The sequence below is a fragment of the Camellia sinensis genome, chromosome 3 (genome assembly GCF_055761805.1).
Source record: "Camellia sinensis isolate YWXY chromosome 3, ASM5576180v1, whole genome shotgun sequence".
Lineage (NCBI taxonomy): Eukaryota > Viridiplantae > Streptophyta > Magnoliopsida > Ericales > Theaceae > Camellia > Camellia sinensis.
Genome location: NC_138963.1, coordinates 101,344,828 through 101,364,990, shown reverse-complemented (window position 1 = coordinate 101,364,990; position 20,163 = coordinate 101,344,828). Strand labels below are relative to the sequence as shown.

The 20,163-nt window shown below is 33.7% G+C and overlaps 1 protein-coding gene across 1 annotated transcript in view; it reads right to left on the bottom strand.

Annotated features, from left to right (window-relative positions):
- The window catches only part of LOC114279490 (uncharacterized), a 44,475-nt gene extending 24,932 nt beyond the window's left edge, over positions 1-19,543 (bottom strand). The window contains exon 1 of the mRNA XM_028221737.2: positions 18,792-19,543. Within this exon, the coding sequence (XP_028077538.2) occupies positions 18,792-19,460 (669 nt within the window). The 5' untranslated portion in view covers positions 19,461-19,543. The remainder of the gene's footprint in view (positions 1-18,791) is intronic.
- Between the last annotated feature and the right edge of the window lie 620 nt (positions 19,544-20,163).

Here is a 20,163-nt window from a genome sequence, read left to right as displayed (position 1 = left end):
TGGACCCCACAACTTCAAATTAAACTTCTCTACCCATTCTGGATTCACCAAGAACCTATCAATTATGCTCCATTTCTCCCTCTCCCTTTCATTGAACCAAGTAAATTTCCTGCCTAATAGTGGTACATCAATTACTTCACACTTATCAATAAACTCATTAAACTCTGAAAAATCTCAAAATCCGGAGATATTCATTTGTGATTATGTATTAATTTTAACCAGTAGATAGCAATTCCAATCAAAGAATCAAAGAATCAAAGACAAATCGACACAATGATTTTAACGTGGAAAAACCACAATTGGAGTGCCTCCAATTGTGATAGAACACCACGGGCCAAAGTCACAAAACAATCCACTAAGGAGACCAAAAGGAATTACATAAGTGTAATCTCAATTACCTAGTGAATCTACACCCAAATTGAACCAACCCCAATGTGCCTTTTCCACCACTGTCTTTACCTCGGAATTGTCTTGCCTAACGTTGAATCCATAACGCTGAAGTCGAATCTACGATGATGAGCCACTTTGGAATCCACCAAAGCTTCAAGCCCAAATTCTAAGGAATCCACCGAAGAACAACTCTTTCTTTTGTGAATAAAACAAAACAAACAAACTCTTTGATATAATTCACTCAACTCATGATATAAACTCTCACAGATATCAAAGGAAACAAGCAAAGAAGTTCCAAATGAAAACCTTAATACCCAAGAAGAAGATCTGGAAGCCGTACCCTAAAACCTGACTAAACCGCAACTTTTATAACAAATAGATCCGTGATCTCTGCTCGAGAGCAAGAATGGCCGCTCGAGCAGAGTGACTAAAACGCTGGTGACTAAACAGGGTCTACGCTTGAGTGCAGGAATAGCTACTTGAGCGGAAAAAAATAGCTTCCAATACTTTTGTAGGCAAGTGAAACCTCTGAGCGGATTGTATCTCTGCTCAAGCGCAGGACCCCCGCAAGCTGACCGGGCAGCTTGATTCCGAACATAGTCAGCGAAGTGGAAAACACAAATAGGATTAAGACCACAAACTCCTCCGCAAGGCACAATTCGGGTTAAATTCGCATCTAAATACTCATAACCTCACTAAAATAATAGCCTCACTAAAATAAAACAACAAATATTTTACAATTGAAAGGAGTTTTGTCAAACGGAGATTGCCAATAACAAAAACCTAACAAACTCCTTCGTCCCTCTATCCCTTTTGGAATACCATCTCCTTTCCCTTGTGTTCCTTATTTCATTAAAATCACCACCCAAACACCAAGGTTTGGAAAACTCCTTAAGATTAAATAAACAGTTCAAGAACTCACCCTTTCTACCAACCTCATTAGGAGCATACACATTTAAAATCACACAATCAAATGAGTAAAAACAGTATTTGATATCAATATAAACCTTCTATTATAGCAGCATTCTAATAATTGTAGTACCTTTGGATCCCAAATACACAATAGCCCACCAGTTGAGCCTTCAGCATCTACTACCAGGAACTCCATTTTGCTCCTTGACCACATTGATCTTACCTCCTCTTCAGAAACAGAGGCTTTCTTAGTTTCCTGAAGCATAGCAATATCAACATTTCTTTCCTTTGATAGCTTTCTCACTTTACCTCTTTTTTTCAGACCTCCCTAATCCTCTAACATTCCATGATATCATCTTCATAAGCAACATTTTGACACCCTTAACCACCTAGCAATACCCTTCTACACTGCTGCTTCTGACTCCCTCCAATTCTTTCCATGTCTTTCACCTCCATATCCACAATTTTGTAACAATCTCATCCTCCTTCCCATTAAACTTTATACCAGATATTTCCTCCATTTGCACTGATGCTTGTGCTTCATTAAGAATATATCTACCTCTACTGTGTCCACTTCTTATTGATGTAGACAAAGAAATTGCTGTCACTGCTGCCCTAAAGATTGCACCTATATTGGACCTGGTTTGAGCATTAAAACTCCCTTATGCCCATATCTTCTTGCTAACTTGGCATAACTCATATCCAGTTCCTCTTGCTTCTTTCTCCTTTTCTTGCTCAACTTCATCTTTCCCTTAATCTTCATTTTACTAGAATCAATCAAATATCTTTTTTTAACTTATACTAGATGGACCTGGGCCTCCCTTTACTGGCCCAGACCCTTCAATCCCTTCAGTCTCAACAAACCCTTTGCACACTAGACCCATTTACTCACTATTCAGCCCACTCAACTGGTTGTTTTCCTGAGTAGGCACAATAAAACTTCTAAATTAAGCCCAGACCTTTCTAGGCTAGAACCACTAGCACTCCTAATAAAACCAGGAACAAATATCTAATCATCTACCTTCTGACACCCTTTCATCAAGCCGTTATTTAGATTTCCCATCACCTTTATTACCTCGCACACACCCCCCTCAATTGTCTTCCCCACTCCATTCCTTGTCTGTTCAACTTCTGTGTTATTATCACAGCTCAATACATTCTCCCCTAGCTCAACGACCCATCTCCTACATGACTTATCCCCTGATGCTAGCTTATTCCTCCACCTCATCAGCTGATTCATCTGCCCTGTCATCATCATTATCATCTTCCTCTCCTCTACAACTATTCTCTTCATCTTGAGAATTTTGTGTGTTGGAACTACCTTCCTCATTCTTGCCATAATGTTTTTGGCAGCAACATCCTTCCTTTATTGTTGTCGATACAACAATTTGTTCTTCACACACTCGCACTAGGTGTTCCTGACCTCTATATACCAGATTAATAGTTTTGTTGATTGCCTCCATGCATTTTGTTCCTATCTTACTTTGCCACAATTGAAAGATGCCAGTTGACACATGTCCCCTTCAAAACGTAGCACTTCCCCCCAGAAGTTTCCAATCCTAGTTATATTGGTTCTATTCCATAGATTTAATGGAATTCCATAACAGCTGATCCACACACATTGTTCTTGTTCAAGACTCAGTCCTACCTTCCATTCTGTGATGAACTCACACCAGTTATTTATCCACTCCTTATCACCTTTAGTTCCAGAACCAACTCCTCTTTGGATTGAAACGTTAAGATAGCATCACGACCGCCACCATGTCTAACCATGATGTTAGACATTCCTCTTGCTTCCAATTCCACCTTCAAATTAACACTAGCATACTCTGCTTTAAACCTTATAATTGCACTTTCATTGAGCCAACCATTACTAATCTCATCCGTCTTTACAGAGATTATGCCTCCTCCCATCGAGCCTCTACTTTCCACAGAACCAGTACCTCTCACCACTTCCACATAAGATACGTGCTCTGCTTGAGGTCTTCGCCCTCTCATATCACTACAAGAAAACACATTTTTGCCGACTATTTTTGGCTACCAAAACAAATTTAGTCGCCAAAAGTGTGGGAATTGGCTACCAAAATTAATTTTAGTCGGCAAAAGTCAACCTTTTAGCTACTAATTTTTTTTAGTAGGGGAATGTTGATTATTGGCGACTAAAAAAAAATTAGTAGCTAAAAAAAATACAATTGGCGACTAAAAAATTTTTTAGTAGCTAAACATATCACAATTGGCGACCAAATTACTTTTTAGTCGCCAAAGGCCTACTTTTGGCTACTAAATAGTTTGGTAGCCGAATGAAAACGGGGGATTCACCGACTAAATTACTTTTTAGTCGCCAAAGGCCTACTTTTGGCTACTAAATATTTTGGTAGCCGATTGTTTAATAATGGTAAAGTGTTCCTTTAGGTAATGGTAATTTCTGTAGGGTTGTAATGAAAAATTAATATTATTAAAATGTAATGAATATTTTTAAAATGTAATAATTTATCATTTAAATAAATTTTTCAATATCATTATCAAAACGAGGTCTAAGTGTGTAAAATGTAAGACTTATTGATATTATTTCAGATTTTAAAATTTTTCTTAATTTTTTAATAATTAATTTTTTCAACTTTTTAAAATATTTTAAGCAAATTTTAGTCGCTGTAGACTTACTTTTGGCTACTAAATTGTTTGGTAGCCGAATGAAAATAAAAAAATTAAAAAAATAGTATTTTATTTTATTAACAACAATACCATTAGTCTCCACTGGAAAATTTAACTAAACAAAATAGTTGTTTTATTTTATTTTTATTTTTATTTTTATGAAGAGGTTGTACACCCACCATCCAAAAATATTAATATCTTATTTTATTTTTTATTATCTCAAAATATTAATTTTTTTAAAAAATTGATTATTAAAATAATATGAATTTCTTATTTTGTCCTTTTTTTAAATCCATTAATAATACAAAAAGTACAATTATGACAATTGATATTTCTAAAAAAATATACTATCAAAAGGTAATTTTGATAAATTAATATTTTTAAAATGTAATAATTGTATTATAAAAAGAAATTAAATTCTAAAATGGGCAACTTGTTATTGTCTGTTTGTCGATAGTTTTACATTGCAAAAATTTAAAGGCATAGTTACAGGTTAGTCTGATAAATTTAATTTTTAATAATAAATTTATTATTTTTAAAAAGTACAATTAAACTATTTATACTTTTTACATCATCATATTTCAATAACACTAATAAATTAAGAATAAATCAAAATTCACAAATAAAAGACAAAATATCCCAATTATTTACCATTTTAATAAATTTTTCAATATTATTACTAGTACTAATGAAATAATCATTTCACAGACACAAAACATATATTTAAAAAGTTTTAAAAAAATTTCATTATCAAAACGAGGGCTAAGTGTGTAAAAAAAATTCACTCATGACTTATGAGTAAATAAATCTGATTTGTAGGACTTATTGATATTATTTCAAATTTTAAAAATTTTCTTAATTTTTTAATAATTAATTTTTTCAGCTTTTAAAATTATTTTTACGTTATACACGGTTAACAATAATCAAACACTATTGTTAATTTAAATTTGGAGGGAGACATTTCTAATTTAAATTTGAGGGATTTATAAAAGTAATTGGCGACTAAAAAAACACGGGTTGAGCTGGCTCAAAAAAAATTTAAAAAAATTTTTTCCTTCTTTTTTTTTTTTTTAATTTTCTTTCTTATTATATATATATATATAATATAAGAATATAAGAATATAAATGAAAATATATATATATATATATTGTGGCTTTAAGACAGCTTCATATATATATGGTCATAAAATGGTTTAAATAAATGCAACGGTATTTTTCTGTTACAAAAAATAAATAAAAAAATAAAAATGACGTTGTTTTACTCTTTCGAACATTTCTCTTTTCACCAATTTTTTCATCTTTCTATCTCTCTGTCTCTGTCTCTATCTCTGTCTCTGTCTCTCTTCTCTTTCTCTCTCTCACTCATAACTCTTCTCTGTCTGTCTGTCTCTCTCTTTCTCTATGTGTCTCTGTCTCTCTTGTCTCTCTCTTTCTCACTCATCACTCTTCTTTGTCTGTCTGTCTCTTTCTTTCTCTCTATGTCTCTGTCTTTCTTCTCTTTCTCTCTCTCACTCATCACTTTTTCTGTCTGTCTGTCTGTCTCTGTCTCTCTCTCTCTCTGCGTCTCTCGTCCATCTTTCTTCTCTTTATCTCTCTCATCTCTCATCTCTCTTCTCTCTCTGTCTGTCTTCTCTTTATCTCTCTCGCTCATCTCTCTCTGTCTCTCACTCATCTCTCTCTGTCTCTCTCTCGTCTATCTCTTTTCGCTCTCTCTCTCTCTCTCTTTGTCTATATCTTTTCATTCATTTTTTCATCTTTCTTTCTCTCTTCTCTTTCTCTCTCTCACTCATCACTCTTCTCTTTCTGTCTGTCTGTCTGTCTATCTGTCTCTCTCTCTCACTCATCTATCTCTTCTCTCATCTCTTTTCTCTCTTTGTCTCTTTCGCTCATCTCTCTTCTCTTTGTCTCTCTCGCTCATCTCTCATCTTTCTCTGTCTCTCTCGTTCATCTCTCTTCTCTCTATCTTTCTTTCTGTCTCTCTCGTTCATCTCTCTTCTCTCTATCTCTCTGTCTCTCTCGTCTATCTCTCTTCTCTCTATGTCTCTTTTCTGTCTCTCACTCTCACTCTCTATCTCTTTCTTTCTCTCTCTCTCTTCCATTATGTTTGCGTTGCTCACTCTCTCACTTTCATCCTCTCTATTTTGAGCTCCCTCTTGATTTATCGATCCACTACAAGAAAATGCACTTTTAGCGACCACTTTGTCTCTCTCTTGCTCATCACTCTCTCTCACTCTCTCTCTCTCTCTCCTCTATCTGTCTCTCACTCATTTCTCTCTCTCACCATCCATCTCCACTACCACCTTCACCACTACTACAAACGCCATTCCACCCCACCACTACTTCCACTATCGCCACTTCACCTCTACAACTACTATTACTACTATCATCACCACCACTTCACTACCACCACTACCACTACTACTACCATTATCTCTCTTTCATCCCTGCCACTCCATTTACACTACCACTACCACAACTTCACCACTAATCTCTTTCGCCATCCCCATCACCACCACTATCATCTCTTATCCACCATCTTCACTACTACTGCCGCTTCCTTTCCTCTACCACAAAAAATTAGTTCATGATTTTTAGTAACAAAAAAAAAATAGGCCTCAGAAAAATATTTTTCATTGACTACAGAAAATTAACTTTTATTTTAGTGAAGAATATTTTTCATTAAAATATTACCCCTACTTCTACCAAATAAAAAATAATAATATTTTTTTTCATTAAAATAAAAATGAAACAAATAATAATATTTTTTGACGATGTCAACCCCCGCAGCAAAAAAAAAAAAAAAATAGACGACATTATTTTATTATTTAAATTTCATTTGTGACTAAAAAAAAAAGATTTTTATTCCTCCTCTTTTTTTTCCCATTCCCGCTCTCTCCCCCCCCCCTCTTTTTCCCATTCCCGCCAAAAAAATCCCTAATCTCAAACCCAAAAATCCCCAATCTCTACTTACCCCTCTCTCTCTCTCTCTCTCTCTCTCTCTCTCTCTCTCTCTCTCTCTTGTGATCGACGGGCGTCGAAGCAGCGTCGTCAATTACCCTATCCCTCAATTACCCTTATTTTTCTACTCACCCCAAACCCATTTCATCACTCAGGTCTCTAAGCTTCTCTTCCACCACTTCTCACAATGTCTTCTCCACAGGTACTACTCAAAAACCCATTTCTCTGTATTTGCCTTTTCTCAGCTCAAATCACAAAACCCTTGTTCTTAAATAGTTTTAAAAAATTGTTTTTTGGTAATATTTTCAGGTTTGATTTCGATGAGCCCTGTTGTGAGGCCGACTCGTCACTCGATTATTTGTGAGGCTGCTCCGAATAAGAAGGCCGATTCGGCTGCGAAGAGAGCTCGTCAAGCAGAGAAGAGGCATGTCTACAACAAAGCTCGGAAATCCGAGGTCAACACTCGGATGAAGAAGGTATTTTATTTGTGGGTTTGCACTCTTTGGTTAGTTTGTTTGATGTATAAAAGCAGTATGGTCTTGATGCTTTTTAAATACAATAACTTATCAAAATATTTTCTTTGGAGCTGGGCCTTTGGGAGGGGGGGGAGGTGTTGTTGAAGTTTTCTATTGGCTTCTCAAAAAAAGCTTTGGATCTTTAATAAAAGAAGGTTTGTATGTAGAGAAAATAAGATTAAATTTTAGATTGAGGTATTGCTCTACCATAGCTTGAATTTTGAAGCATTGCAAACTTGGTTTTGAGGACTCAAATTTGTGGTGCCTTCTGCCCTGCCCTCTCTACCACTGCATATCATGCTCGAGGCTAGGTATTTGCCCCTGATTTGTGTGCAGTCTAGATCTGGAAAATACCAGATGTAGAGTTTTTCCTTATATTATGAAGAAACTTGATCTCTGTGCCTTGCTACCTGTTCCATGTTAGAATCTTCTGTTTTGTTTTATTTTATACTTTTCCCTTGTACTTTTGGTGAACTCAATGATAATTAACTGCAAACTTCTGCCTGTAACATTTTAATATTCTTCAACTTTAATTTGAGTTGCATGGGACCTTAATAAACTATATAATGTCAAAATCGAAAGGATTCATAAATGTATGTTGATCCCAACCTACGGTTTAGTCTGCAGTTGTCTATTTGCTACTTAAATTTGCTGTTGACTAGGTGGACGGACAAATTATCTACCTAGAGGCTCAAGAAACTGCTGTTGTTGTTAACTTTTGTATGCGTTTGCTTCAGCTTTACTCTTCTCACAAGAAACTGCTGTGAATGATTCATTCAATTGATGATTATGCCTAATTTTGTGAGTTTGTTCTTCTTTTGAATTTGGGAAAATTACTACATGAATCGATTTGGATTTGAAATTTTATTTCTTTATTTCTCAAGTATATTCGTTATAGAATATGATTAGTCAACATTCAATTCGTGATTAATAGGTATAAACTTCACTAAAATTGTAAACAGTTTTGGGAGTTTGAGTGCTTTGGCTCTGAAATGGAGGTCCTTGGAGTGCTTTAACTTGAACTACCTGACATATTATTTCTTTCCTTTCCATTGCACCTGTGTTACATGGACCATTATCCCTTGGTGGACAAGTATATATATATATATCTACTGTGTTGCTCTTATATAATAACCTTGGTGGACAGGGTGTTTGATGAAATGCCTCAAAGAAGAATTCATCTTAATTGCAAATCAACTTTACATAGTGTTAGTATGATTTGACATCAAACCTTCCAGACTAGAGTCAGTCCATTAGATCATGTCAAATATTTGGGACACTAAACAAGCTTAGTTATAGATTAATTGAGAGAGAGAGAGAGAGCATGGCTTCAAACTTGGTCTTTTGTTTTAATTAATGTTTTTAGAGTCTGCTTTTAGGTTTCCATATATTCTTGGATTTTTTGCATTTATAATTGTCATTATGTTGATATGCCTCCATGGTTATTTGCATTATTTTGAAATGTATTTACTTCGCTGAATTGTTATGCTCATGGGTCATGGCATTGGTATAGTTATTTTGAATTGCTTTGTATAATCTCTTTCATGGTTAGTCAATTGTTGTTATTATTATTATTTGTAGTTCATTTGCATCTGTTCAGGTTTTCCTTAATTTCTTTTCCCATGTCTTTCATTTGCATCTGTGATTAATGACCTTAATAAATAAAGGTTCCAATTTAATTGCATCTGTTATCAACAGTGTTTGGATGAGGACAACTGAATGTCTCAGTATATTAATGTTGCAACTTGTTTATTTTGTTTTTAGGAGTATGAATTAGATGGAATTGATTGGACAAAAGTAGATTTTGAAGACAACCAAGAGTGTTTGGATCTCTTTGAGAAGGTAGTTCTGTTTTTAACACACACACACACGCACACACACTCACATGTTCATTGTCGAGTTTTTCAGAGTTCCTTGTGCTGATCTATGTGAGCATTGGACTATATTTCATATACATATGATGCCATACCACATAGGTCGTCCTAGGTCTCTGACTATTTTTGTTAGCCTTTCATGCATAATTCAAACCATGTTCTTATTGTAATATTGTTTCTTATAAACTGAAGTTGTAAAGAAAATAAAAGATTGAATATATTGCTTCCTAAGCATAATTATACACCAAGTTCTCATCTTTTTGATCATACCATGTTATATGAAACCTAATTATAGGTTTTCATATTTAAATTCACTCCTTCATGTGTGGTGGATTGTGTGTTAATGGCTTCACTGCTATGCATTTTGCAGAAACCTATTTGCTAAATGCTTCCGCTGATTGGGAGGTTGATTATTATTTTGCAGTTGGTGTCTTCAGAAAGAAAGGTACCAAACTATATGAAGCAAGCTTGAAGGATGAGAAGCCTTTAGATCAATGGCTTCATTGTTAAATTAAGCAAGTGCTTTAGTAAATAAATTTAATTTTCCCATCATGTTTACACCTTCAAAATATTCTGTAAATGACATTTGATGTATAATTTTTTGTACAGAGGACATCTTTTTTGTATGATTTTGTGTTTGTATGGAATTAATATTTTGGGATGGATTGTATTTGATTTGTACAAAATTTGATGTTAATTGATCAAATTTTTGTATTGTTGAAACGAAATAGAAATAGATATATGTATGATTATTGTTTATATATAGGGTGCAGGTTGCACGAAATAAATACAGGTTGTGAAGAAATTAATTATAATAAAAAAAACACTAAATAAAGTTTTTGGCAATTAAATGTTTAGTAGCGAAAAAAAAAAGAAGTGAATTTGTTAGTGACTAACCAATTGGTAGCCAAAAAGGAAATCAATATTTTTAGTGACTAAATATTTGGTAGCCATAAAGAATCCAAAGACTTTTGGTGACTAAAAATTTAGTAGCTAAAAATAAATGAAGACTTTCGGCTACCAAATGGTTAGTAGCCAAAAGTTTAATAAAATGAAAAATAATATTTTTGGCGACTAAATTCTTTAGTCCCTAAATGTAGTAATGTTGTGACTAAAACTTATTCCCGACAAAAAGTTTTAGTCGCTGAAAATTTAATTTAATTTATTTGAACACTTTTGGCGACTAAATATTTAGTCGCCAAAATATACCCTTTCCCGACTACTCAGAGTTTGGTAGCCGAATGTTCACTTTTGGCGACTAATTTTTTAGTCGCCAAAAGATAACCTTTGCCAACTAACCAGAGTTTAGTAGCCAAAACATTCACTTTCAGCGACCAAAAATAGTTTAGTCGCCAATACTATCGCCGACAGGCTATAGGCGACGACTTTGGCGACAAAAAATATTAGTCGCTAATTTGTTTCGGCGACCAAAAATGGGGCTTTTGGCGACCAATATTTTGGTCGCCAAAAGTGACATTTCCTGTAGTGTATCCCCTATCATTTTACAAGGTGGTTGAATCTTTTGTGCTGATGGTACATTCATCTTTCCCCTTTGTTCCTCACCTAGTATTACTCTTCTTCTTTTGGACGGTATGAAGAAATCTTTTACTACTCCAAACTTCGTAAAAAGGTTAAACAAACCTTTAAGAGACATCATATATGGTTGGTTGTCAACAAACACTGTATAAAGACCTGCCTCCACCTCCTTGCTCCATGCTTGTCTCCCTCGCTGCTTCACTCCAGGGATCCACCCTCCTTTGCTCTTTTCACCTTCATCTTCACCTTCACCTCTTTGCCTCTCTCTCTCTCTCTCTCTCTCTCTCTAAACGCCATTATGACAGTCCAAGGAAATTCTATACTTTTCATTGTTTTTATTGTCAAAACAGGAAAACAAAAACGAGAAAAATAAAACGATAATTTATATTAAGATCTTGGGAAAATTATTTATAAGTCCTATTAGGGAGACTTATACTATATATAGTCCTACTAAAAAACTTATGTTCCCATAAGTCCTGTGGAAAGTTTGTTGGCATATTTACCCTCAATATTAGTTGTTAATATCATAAATAATAGTAAAACCATATATAGGAAATTGAATGTTACCATATATCATATCTATATAGACGTAACGTAACGTGATACCTCCATAAATATAACGTGATACCTATACGTTACGTGATGCCTACATAAACGTAACGTGACGCCTATGATCTATGGTAATATGCAATTTCTTATTGTATGTTACCATAGATCATATCTACATAAACATAACGTAACGTGATACCTACATAAACGTAACGTGATACCTACATAAACGTAAGGTGACACCTATGATCTATGACAACATTCAATTTCCTATATAAGAAATTGAATGTTACCATAGATCATATCTATATAAACGTAACGTAACGTGACATCTACATAAACGTAACGTGACACCTATGATCTATGACAACATTCAATATAGAAAATTGAATGTTACCATACATCATATTTATATGAAACGTAATGTGACACCAACATAAACCAGCAACATTTTCACGTTCAATTTAAAAAAATAAAAACTCATTAAGTTTGCGAAATGCAACGTGACACGTTACATTACGTTTATGTAAGTGTCACGTTATATTTATATACATGTCACGTTACGTTATATTTATATAGGTGTCACGTTGTGTTATATTTATGTAAGTGTCACGTCATGTTACGTTTATGTAGGATCTTGTGGAATACATTCCTATCTAAATAGGACTTGAGACTCTATAAGAAATTACACAGGACTTAGCCTACCATAAGTGCCTGAAAAAGGACTTATAAATAAATCTCCCTAAAATCTTCTCAATTATTAATAAATATTATCATTTTATTCATTATTTATGAGCTTGTATGTTTGGATTCTCTCGATTATAAAAATGTATCATTTTTACACTTACAGTCTCTTATGAGTTTCATAATGGAGTGAGTCAATATGTATGGGTTCATACAAAAAGATATAATATGATACTAAAAATTGAGTGAATTTTAACAATTGATATTTTTTTAATGACTTTTTAATATTTTAATTAAAATTTTAACTTTTCAAAATAGTCTTTAGTGTAATTAACTCAAAATAAAAACAAAACCAAATTGCTTATGGCATTCTTGTAATATGTAGTCATGCGTGTTACGTTCTATAAATTCTAGTGATTCCATTAGAACATGCGATATATCTTCAGCTGATGCCTTGTTTTGGAAGAAAGAAAAAAAAGTCAAACTCAGCTCAAAATTGTTGAATAAATAGAATGAATTGCTTTTCCAATACATATTCAACTGATGCCTTGTTTTAAAAAATAAAAAATAAGAAGTCAAACTTGTTAACATAAATTTCAGAACATAAACCTTACACTTTGGATCATTTACCATGTGTATTATCAAGAAATCAAGACAAAATGACATACCTGAATCCATTGATGAACGGTTAAACGGAAGCGTGATTATCAATGAACTCTTTGTTATTGATTATGTTATTGCCTTCTAATCCTTTCCCCTTTGGTGCCTTATGTTTCTCCTTGAGAGGATTTAGAAAGAAACATGGCAGTGTTCTTATTTTTTTTTTTCCCACTTGGGAAGGAATAGGGATCATAACCTTTTAAAGGTTGTAATTGGTTTTCAAAACTGAAAGGTTGTGGAAGTTCAAAAGGAATGAAAACCAACTTTAACCATTATTGGTTTTAATTTCTATTTATTGGTTTTCAAAACTGAAAGGTTGTGGAAGTTCAAAAGGCATGAAAACTAACTTTAACCAATATGTTTTAATTTCTATTTCTGCCCCTCATAGAAATAGAAATTATACAACTAGTATCTACACATTAGGTCCATAACACATATACCCTTAAGCCTATTAACTAAATTGAATCACTTAAATTGTAGGCTTCTTATAAATGATAACACCACATTTAATTATGTGGTCCCATTGAGATATTATCTAACAATCTCCCACTGGACCACATATGTATCCTGAAAAATGTGCTTAACTTTAGTGAGCTCAGAAATTTGTTATCATAACTTGAGGGTATCCAAACAATCTTGTCCATTAACTATATTAATATAGGATCAAAGCGGTCTTCGTTACATCAATTGTAACTCGACCCACCAATGGTCACGTATACTAATACAGCTAAATGACATAGATCAATCATGGATGCGTAGCATGGAAATTACATGTGATGTGATCCATACACGCCTATTTCCAACTGGTCCTACTTAACTTTATTGAGATCAATACTTCACAATACATAACAGAGCGTAATAAACTGAATATTTCATTTCTGCAGAAATTAATCTAATTACATAGATAAAACTCAAGGCTGACATAAAGCAGTAATATAAATACAAACTCCCACTAAACCAGAATGTTCTCAAATAGAACAACACCCATCTGAGCAGTGTGCTCATGAAAGACCTTGGGTGGTAGTCCCTTCGTAAGTGGATCCGCTATCATGGAGTTTGTCCCAATGTGCTCTATGAAAATCTGTCCACTCTGCACTCTTTCTTTTACAACTAGGAACTTGATATCAATATGCTTTGATTTTGTCGAGCTTCTGTTGTTATTGGAATATAAAACTACAGACTTATTGTCACAATATAACTTAAGTGGTCTTGCAGTGCCTTCCAAAATACGCAACATAGTGACAAAATTCCGCAGCCATATCCCTTGGTTTGATAATTTAATGACAATATCTCAAGATACTTAGCACAACATTAATACCAAGCCTTTGGGCAGTGATATTAACTGTAAGTGGTATTCTTGTTGTAATGATCAAACATCGTCAATAAGTTATGTCAAATAACAAATCTATCTTTTGATGAAATTATTATTCACATTAGGTTTTCTTGACAATTGGCACATATTTATCACCACAAAATGTGTGTGTAATTCTGCCAAGTCTTAATCATGTCTTTGGACCGATAAATACCCGCATTAGATACACAGACATGAACTTCAAAACATTTCATATAAAACAATTTAGACAAGAGAGATCACTTTTGTGACATCTTATTTGAATTGACTTATCTTGTTAGGTCCATAACACATATACCCTTAAGCCTATTAACTAAATTGAATCACTTAAATTATAGGCTTCTTATAAATGATAAAACCACATTTAATTATGTGGTCCCATTGAGACATTATCTAACAATACTTAGCTCAAAATTGTCGAATAAACACAACGAATTGCTTCCAATATATCTTCAGCTGATGCCTTGTTTTGAAAAAAAAAGAAAAAAGAAGTCAAACTCAGCTCAAAATTGTTGAATAAATAGAATGATTTGCTTCCAATATATCTTCAACTGATGCCTTGTTTTGAAAAAATAAAAATAAATAAGAAGTCAAACTCAGCCCAAAATCGTTGAATAAATACAATGAATTGCTTCCAATTTGCACAGACCAACTTTAAAACTTTGAGGTAGATTTTTTTTGGGAGAGAAGACTCGCATGTGACACTAAACAATAGAGATGACGACACAATAAACCGGACACAACGTTTGTTTATTTTCTAAAATTGTCTAAAATATAAATTATTTTTTATAGTTTGGAAAGCTACAAATATCATCTTAATAATTTTTTTTATTTAACAGTATTAATTAAAAAAATAAAATAAAATTTCTAATTGCTATTCTATACAATGATAAAATTACGTGTATTATTAATTGAAATAAATTTATGACATTATTTAAAACTATTAATTGACTTAATAATTTATAAATAAAAGGAATCATTTGTTATGAAATTTTTCAAGAAAGATATAATTTTTTGACTCATAAAGGGTAAAGCATATTTTAAACAAAACTCAAAAGGTATATGTGTAATTTACCCAAAAAATTAAGATACAAACATCTGACACCTTGTTAGCGCTGATGTACAAAATGAAAACAATTTGAAAGCATAAAATTGAAACGATATAAAAACAATGTGTCTGTGTTTTAAGAAAACATATAAATAATAATAACGAAAACAAAAACAAACAATTTTCGTGACTTAAGTTCTATAAATCCTAGTTGTTAGGTTTTAATTCTTGGCAATCCCGTTTGACAAAACTCCTTTGAGTTGTAATTTTATTCGCATTTTTATTTCAGTAAGGCTATGAGTTGTTAGATGCGAATCCAACCCGAATCAAGCATTTCAGAGAAGTTTGTGATGATAAAGCTTTCAAGATTGCCACTTCGCTGATTATGACGGGGATCGAGGGTCCAGGGGGCAGCGCCCCTTGGCGGGTCCGGGGCAGCGCCACGGCGGGGTCGAGGGGCAGCGCCCCCGAAGCAAAATGCAAAAATGCATTCAAAGTTGCCTGTCCGAGCATGATATATTTTTCCAGTTTTTCCATTTTTGGCCTTCCCGCTCGAGCGGGGAAAGTGACGCTCGAGCGGGGATTGGAAGCTCTCAGCATCTCTGCAGTCACCTGTAAAAATACTGGAAGGTGTGATTTTACGCTCGAGCGGATGCTCCTACGCTCGAGCGCATCTCAGTTTGTTCGCACGCAGTTTTTGGTCAGTCCGCTCGAGCGGGCTGTGTTGAGCTCGAGCGGAGATCGCGAGACAGATTCTATAAATTCGCGTGTTGAGACAGATTTTAGGAGAACTTCTCCAGATCTTCTTTTTGGTTTCTAGGGTTTATATCTGGGGATACTTTGGGAGTTTTCTTTGATGTTTTTATTGAGTATTCAACTCATGATCTAAAGGGAGTACATCAAAGGTTTGTTTGTTATACACAAAAGAGAGAGTTATTCTTCAGTTGTGGATTCTGAAGAATTCGAGCCTGAAGCTTTGGTGGAATCCGGAGTGGCTCATCAGAAAGACAATTCCGTGGTGAAGATGGGGTTGGAAGAGGCACATAGAGGTTGGTTCAATTAGGCGTTGTGGATTCGCTAGGTAATTGAGAGTATACCTGTGTAATTCCTTTAATTCTTCTTAGTGGATTGTTCTTGTGGCTGTTGCCCGTGGTTTTTTTATCACAGTTGGAGGTGTCCAATTGTGGTTTTTTCCACGTAAAATCGTTGTGTTTCTTTGTCTTGATTGTTTGATTGGGATTGTTATATTCTGCTTAAAATTGATACATAATCACAAATCAACATCTAGGGGATTTCTAGATTTTTCACTAGTGATTTCATTAGAACATGGAGCGTATATCTTGAACTTTGACGTATCGGATAGTCAACGACTCAGCTTAAAATTGTTGAATTTTAGTAGGATGAATTGCTTTCCATTTGCAAAGAGCAACCAAATGTGTAACTTTGAGGTAGTTTTTTTTTTTTTTTTTTAACTAAAACATCAAGTGAATAAAGCTGTGAAAAAGTATAAAAATGTTGATTAGAAATGAAAAGTGCTTTTGATTTCCGTTGGGTTACATGTACCATTAATATATTAATTAGTATACCAACTAATATTACGATATTATTACTGACTCTTTTATTATATAAATTATAAATATTCAAAACCTCTAAAATGATGTCACGTCATTTATTAATACACTAATTAGTACACTAACTGATACATAATTATTCTTTGCTTTTGGTGGAAACAAGGTGTGGAGCATGCGTGTCTTTGTATTGGGTTTTGTGGGGTAATTTTGTGGGGTTTCATGTATTTTACTTGTTAAGTTAAATTCTTCTTAACCTTTGTCATTATTATTATTATTTTTGTTTAAAAAAAAAGGGGGATTTGGTCATGGCCCCCCCACTATCTAATTTTTCTTTCAAAAGGACAAGAATTATATAAGTACTTTCAAAACCTCCTGATATTTTAAAACTTGTTTCTTTTATTATATTACCCTTATATCTATCAGCTCTCCTATTAAGACATTTTCACTATGTATTTCAGAGTAAAATTTTACTCTGTATGAAAGTAAAATTTTACTCTGAATGAGAGTAAAATTTTACACTCTGAAACTAAAAGTAAAATTTTACTCTGAAAAATAAGTAAACTGTAAGACTCTGAAGCTAAAAGTAAAATTTTACTCAGTATAAAAGTAAAATTTTACTCTGGTTCTGTCAAATGAAAAAAACAGAGCAATAGAACCAGAGTAAAATTTTACTCTGGTTCTATCAAATGAAATTTGATGTTTACTCTGAAAAATCGATAGAACTTTGAGCTTTGAATCAGGTTTATAATCCTTGAATCAATCGATGTTTACTTTGAAAAATATTGAATCATGCCTATAATCCTTGAATCAGGCCTATAATCTGAAAATTTTAGAGAAATCTCAATTTTTCATACCCCGGTGCTTCAAATTTTTCAGATTTTACAGATTTTTTAGATTTTTAAAACTTTGAGCTTTCAAAAATCTATATATTCGAATTCAAATATCAAAACACACAAACACACACATATATATATATGTATATATATATATATATATTACAGATCGGAATATGTAGATATATATATATATTCGAATTCAAATATCAAAACATATATATATTCGAATTCAAATCTCAAAACACACAAACACACACACACACAAACACACACACACACACATATATATATATATATATATATGTATCAGCGCGATTTTCAAGTTCTCCACAGCTCCGGCCATGGGGGAAGCTAGGATTAGAAGAGAGAGACGAGATAGAAGATGAACAGTTGAAGGAGAGTTGAAGGAGGAGAGTTGAGAAGATGCAGAGAGAGATCGTCGGAGCTTATGAATGACACAGCTCTGGCCATGGAGGAAGCTAGGGTTAGAAGTGAGAGACGAGAGATAAGATAAATTTTGTATCTGGATTGTGTATATGTGAGGGTATAATAGTCTGATAAAATATTTAAATAATAAATTTTGTCCTTTATGCAAGATTTTATAATTATGAGGGGGTTTAGAAAGTATAATTTTTTTCTTAGTACTTCTAACAATGAAAGGAAGGTAAAGAGAGTTTATAGCCAAATTTCCCAAAAAAAAAATGCGTGAGGCTGAGGGGTTGATTATATAGGTGCAAGTAGCAGTAGTAGTATGGTAATTTGTACTTTTTGAATATCTCTCGATACACGTCACCTTCTTGTATTTTTAATTTTATGTTGTTAATAAAATTTTTCTTTATTGATCCAAAAAAAAAAAAAAAAAAAGACAAAACAAAACATATATATGGTTCCACCATTTAGTATAGTCCTACTTAATATTATATCTAATTAATATATTAGTTACTATTCTAATAGTGTTCCTATCATTATTGTATTTAAAATGTGAACAAAACATAAGGTCATTATAATATTATTCTAATGAGAGAGCCAAAAGATATCAAAAGAAGATGCGGAAAAAAAAAAAAAAAATTATAATTCGAATTCAATTACAAAATCAAAAACAATTGCCTTATGGGTTTTTAATTGTGTTTGATTTTATTATTTAATCTTGTGCATGTAATGAAATCTTTTGTGTTATGCTAACATTTTTGCATCTATATGGTTGTTAGAAAGCAGAGATCGATCAAGATTCAACAGTAACTCAACATGAACATACCTCGAGAAAGTCTCTGTAAAGAAAATCAGGCAACCACGGCAACTTGTGATTCCCAATCGAGAAAAGCAACTTCACACCCTCCACCGTCTCCGGTAACAGAAGCTCCGACCAGCTCGAAAAGCCAAGCCTATCCAAACACTCACCTGTAATCGACTCCGTCAATTCAATGACAGTACTTGACACCACCATAGCGTCCACCAAGTCCGGGTACAACTTGGCCATCTTGAACCCAACCATGCCACCGTAGCTCAGCCCCACTAGCGTGCACTTGTCAACCCCCACCTTCCTCAACCCCTTTGCTAAGCACTCCGCCTGAAACGTCGCTGACCGATTGGCGGTGTTGGTGGTGGAGCCACCGAAGAAGAGGAAGTCCGGCACGTAGACTGAGTACTTGCTTGTCAAAGATAGGGCTTGGAAGAACCACATTAGAATTCCATCGGCAGAGAATGGATGAGCGAGTACTACTACGGGCTTGTTTGGTTTGTTCCATTTTTGGGTCTGGTTTTTTGGCTGGGTGTTTGTGTTGTTGTTGTTGATGATGATGGTTTGTTTTGGGACCCATATGGTCATTACAGTACCTGCCTCCAGCTCGACCCTTTGGGAGGTTAGCCCGGCTATGTTTATCAGGCCATGCAACAATGGCTTTAGGGTTGCAATCACGTTCACCATGCTTGATGAAGAAAGAGACTCTTGTTGTATTATATGTATATATTGGTATAATAATTCAACGGTGAGACTATATATATATATAGGAAAATGTTCCGTAGCTCGAGAAAGTGAGTCTTGAATGGCTCGAATGGTACGGAAAATATTATCTTACCGGTAAGAGAATCAAAAAACATCTTAAAACGACGCCGTTTTGGAATTTTGAGCCACTCGAGCCACAGAAAATTCAAGCTACGAATCGGAACCGATATATATATTGGTTTAACAATACTTGTAGGAATTGAAAACTTGTTTATTAATGGGAATGAAATGGAATTGCAGGTGTCATTCTTTGATTATTTTTACTAGGCTTGACCAAAATGAGATTGTCTGTGATCTGGTGTTGGGGCCCATGTGAGCTGGTTGCCATTGACCTTTGATTTTAAGATAAGATAATTACATACAAATTTATTTTTTACATATATTTTTTAAATTTAATAATATACAAGTAATATGATTAGTTAATAATTAGAGAAGATAGGAAAGAGAATATTATTTTTAATATCCTAATTAATTGTCACATTATTAGACTTAAAAATTAGGCTTAATTTTTTTTATCTTGAATAGTAATGCTCTTAAAATAAATCACAAACTTATCATAATTATCATTTTTTTTTTCATTTTAAAAGATATGTTTGAGAATTGAAAAATTAGTTTTAAAAAAAAA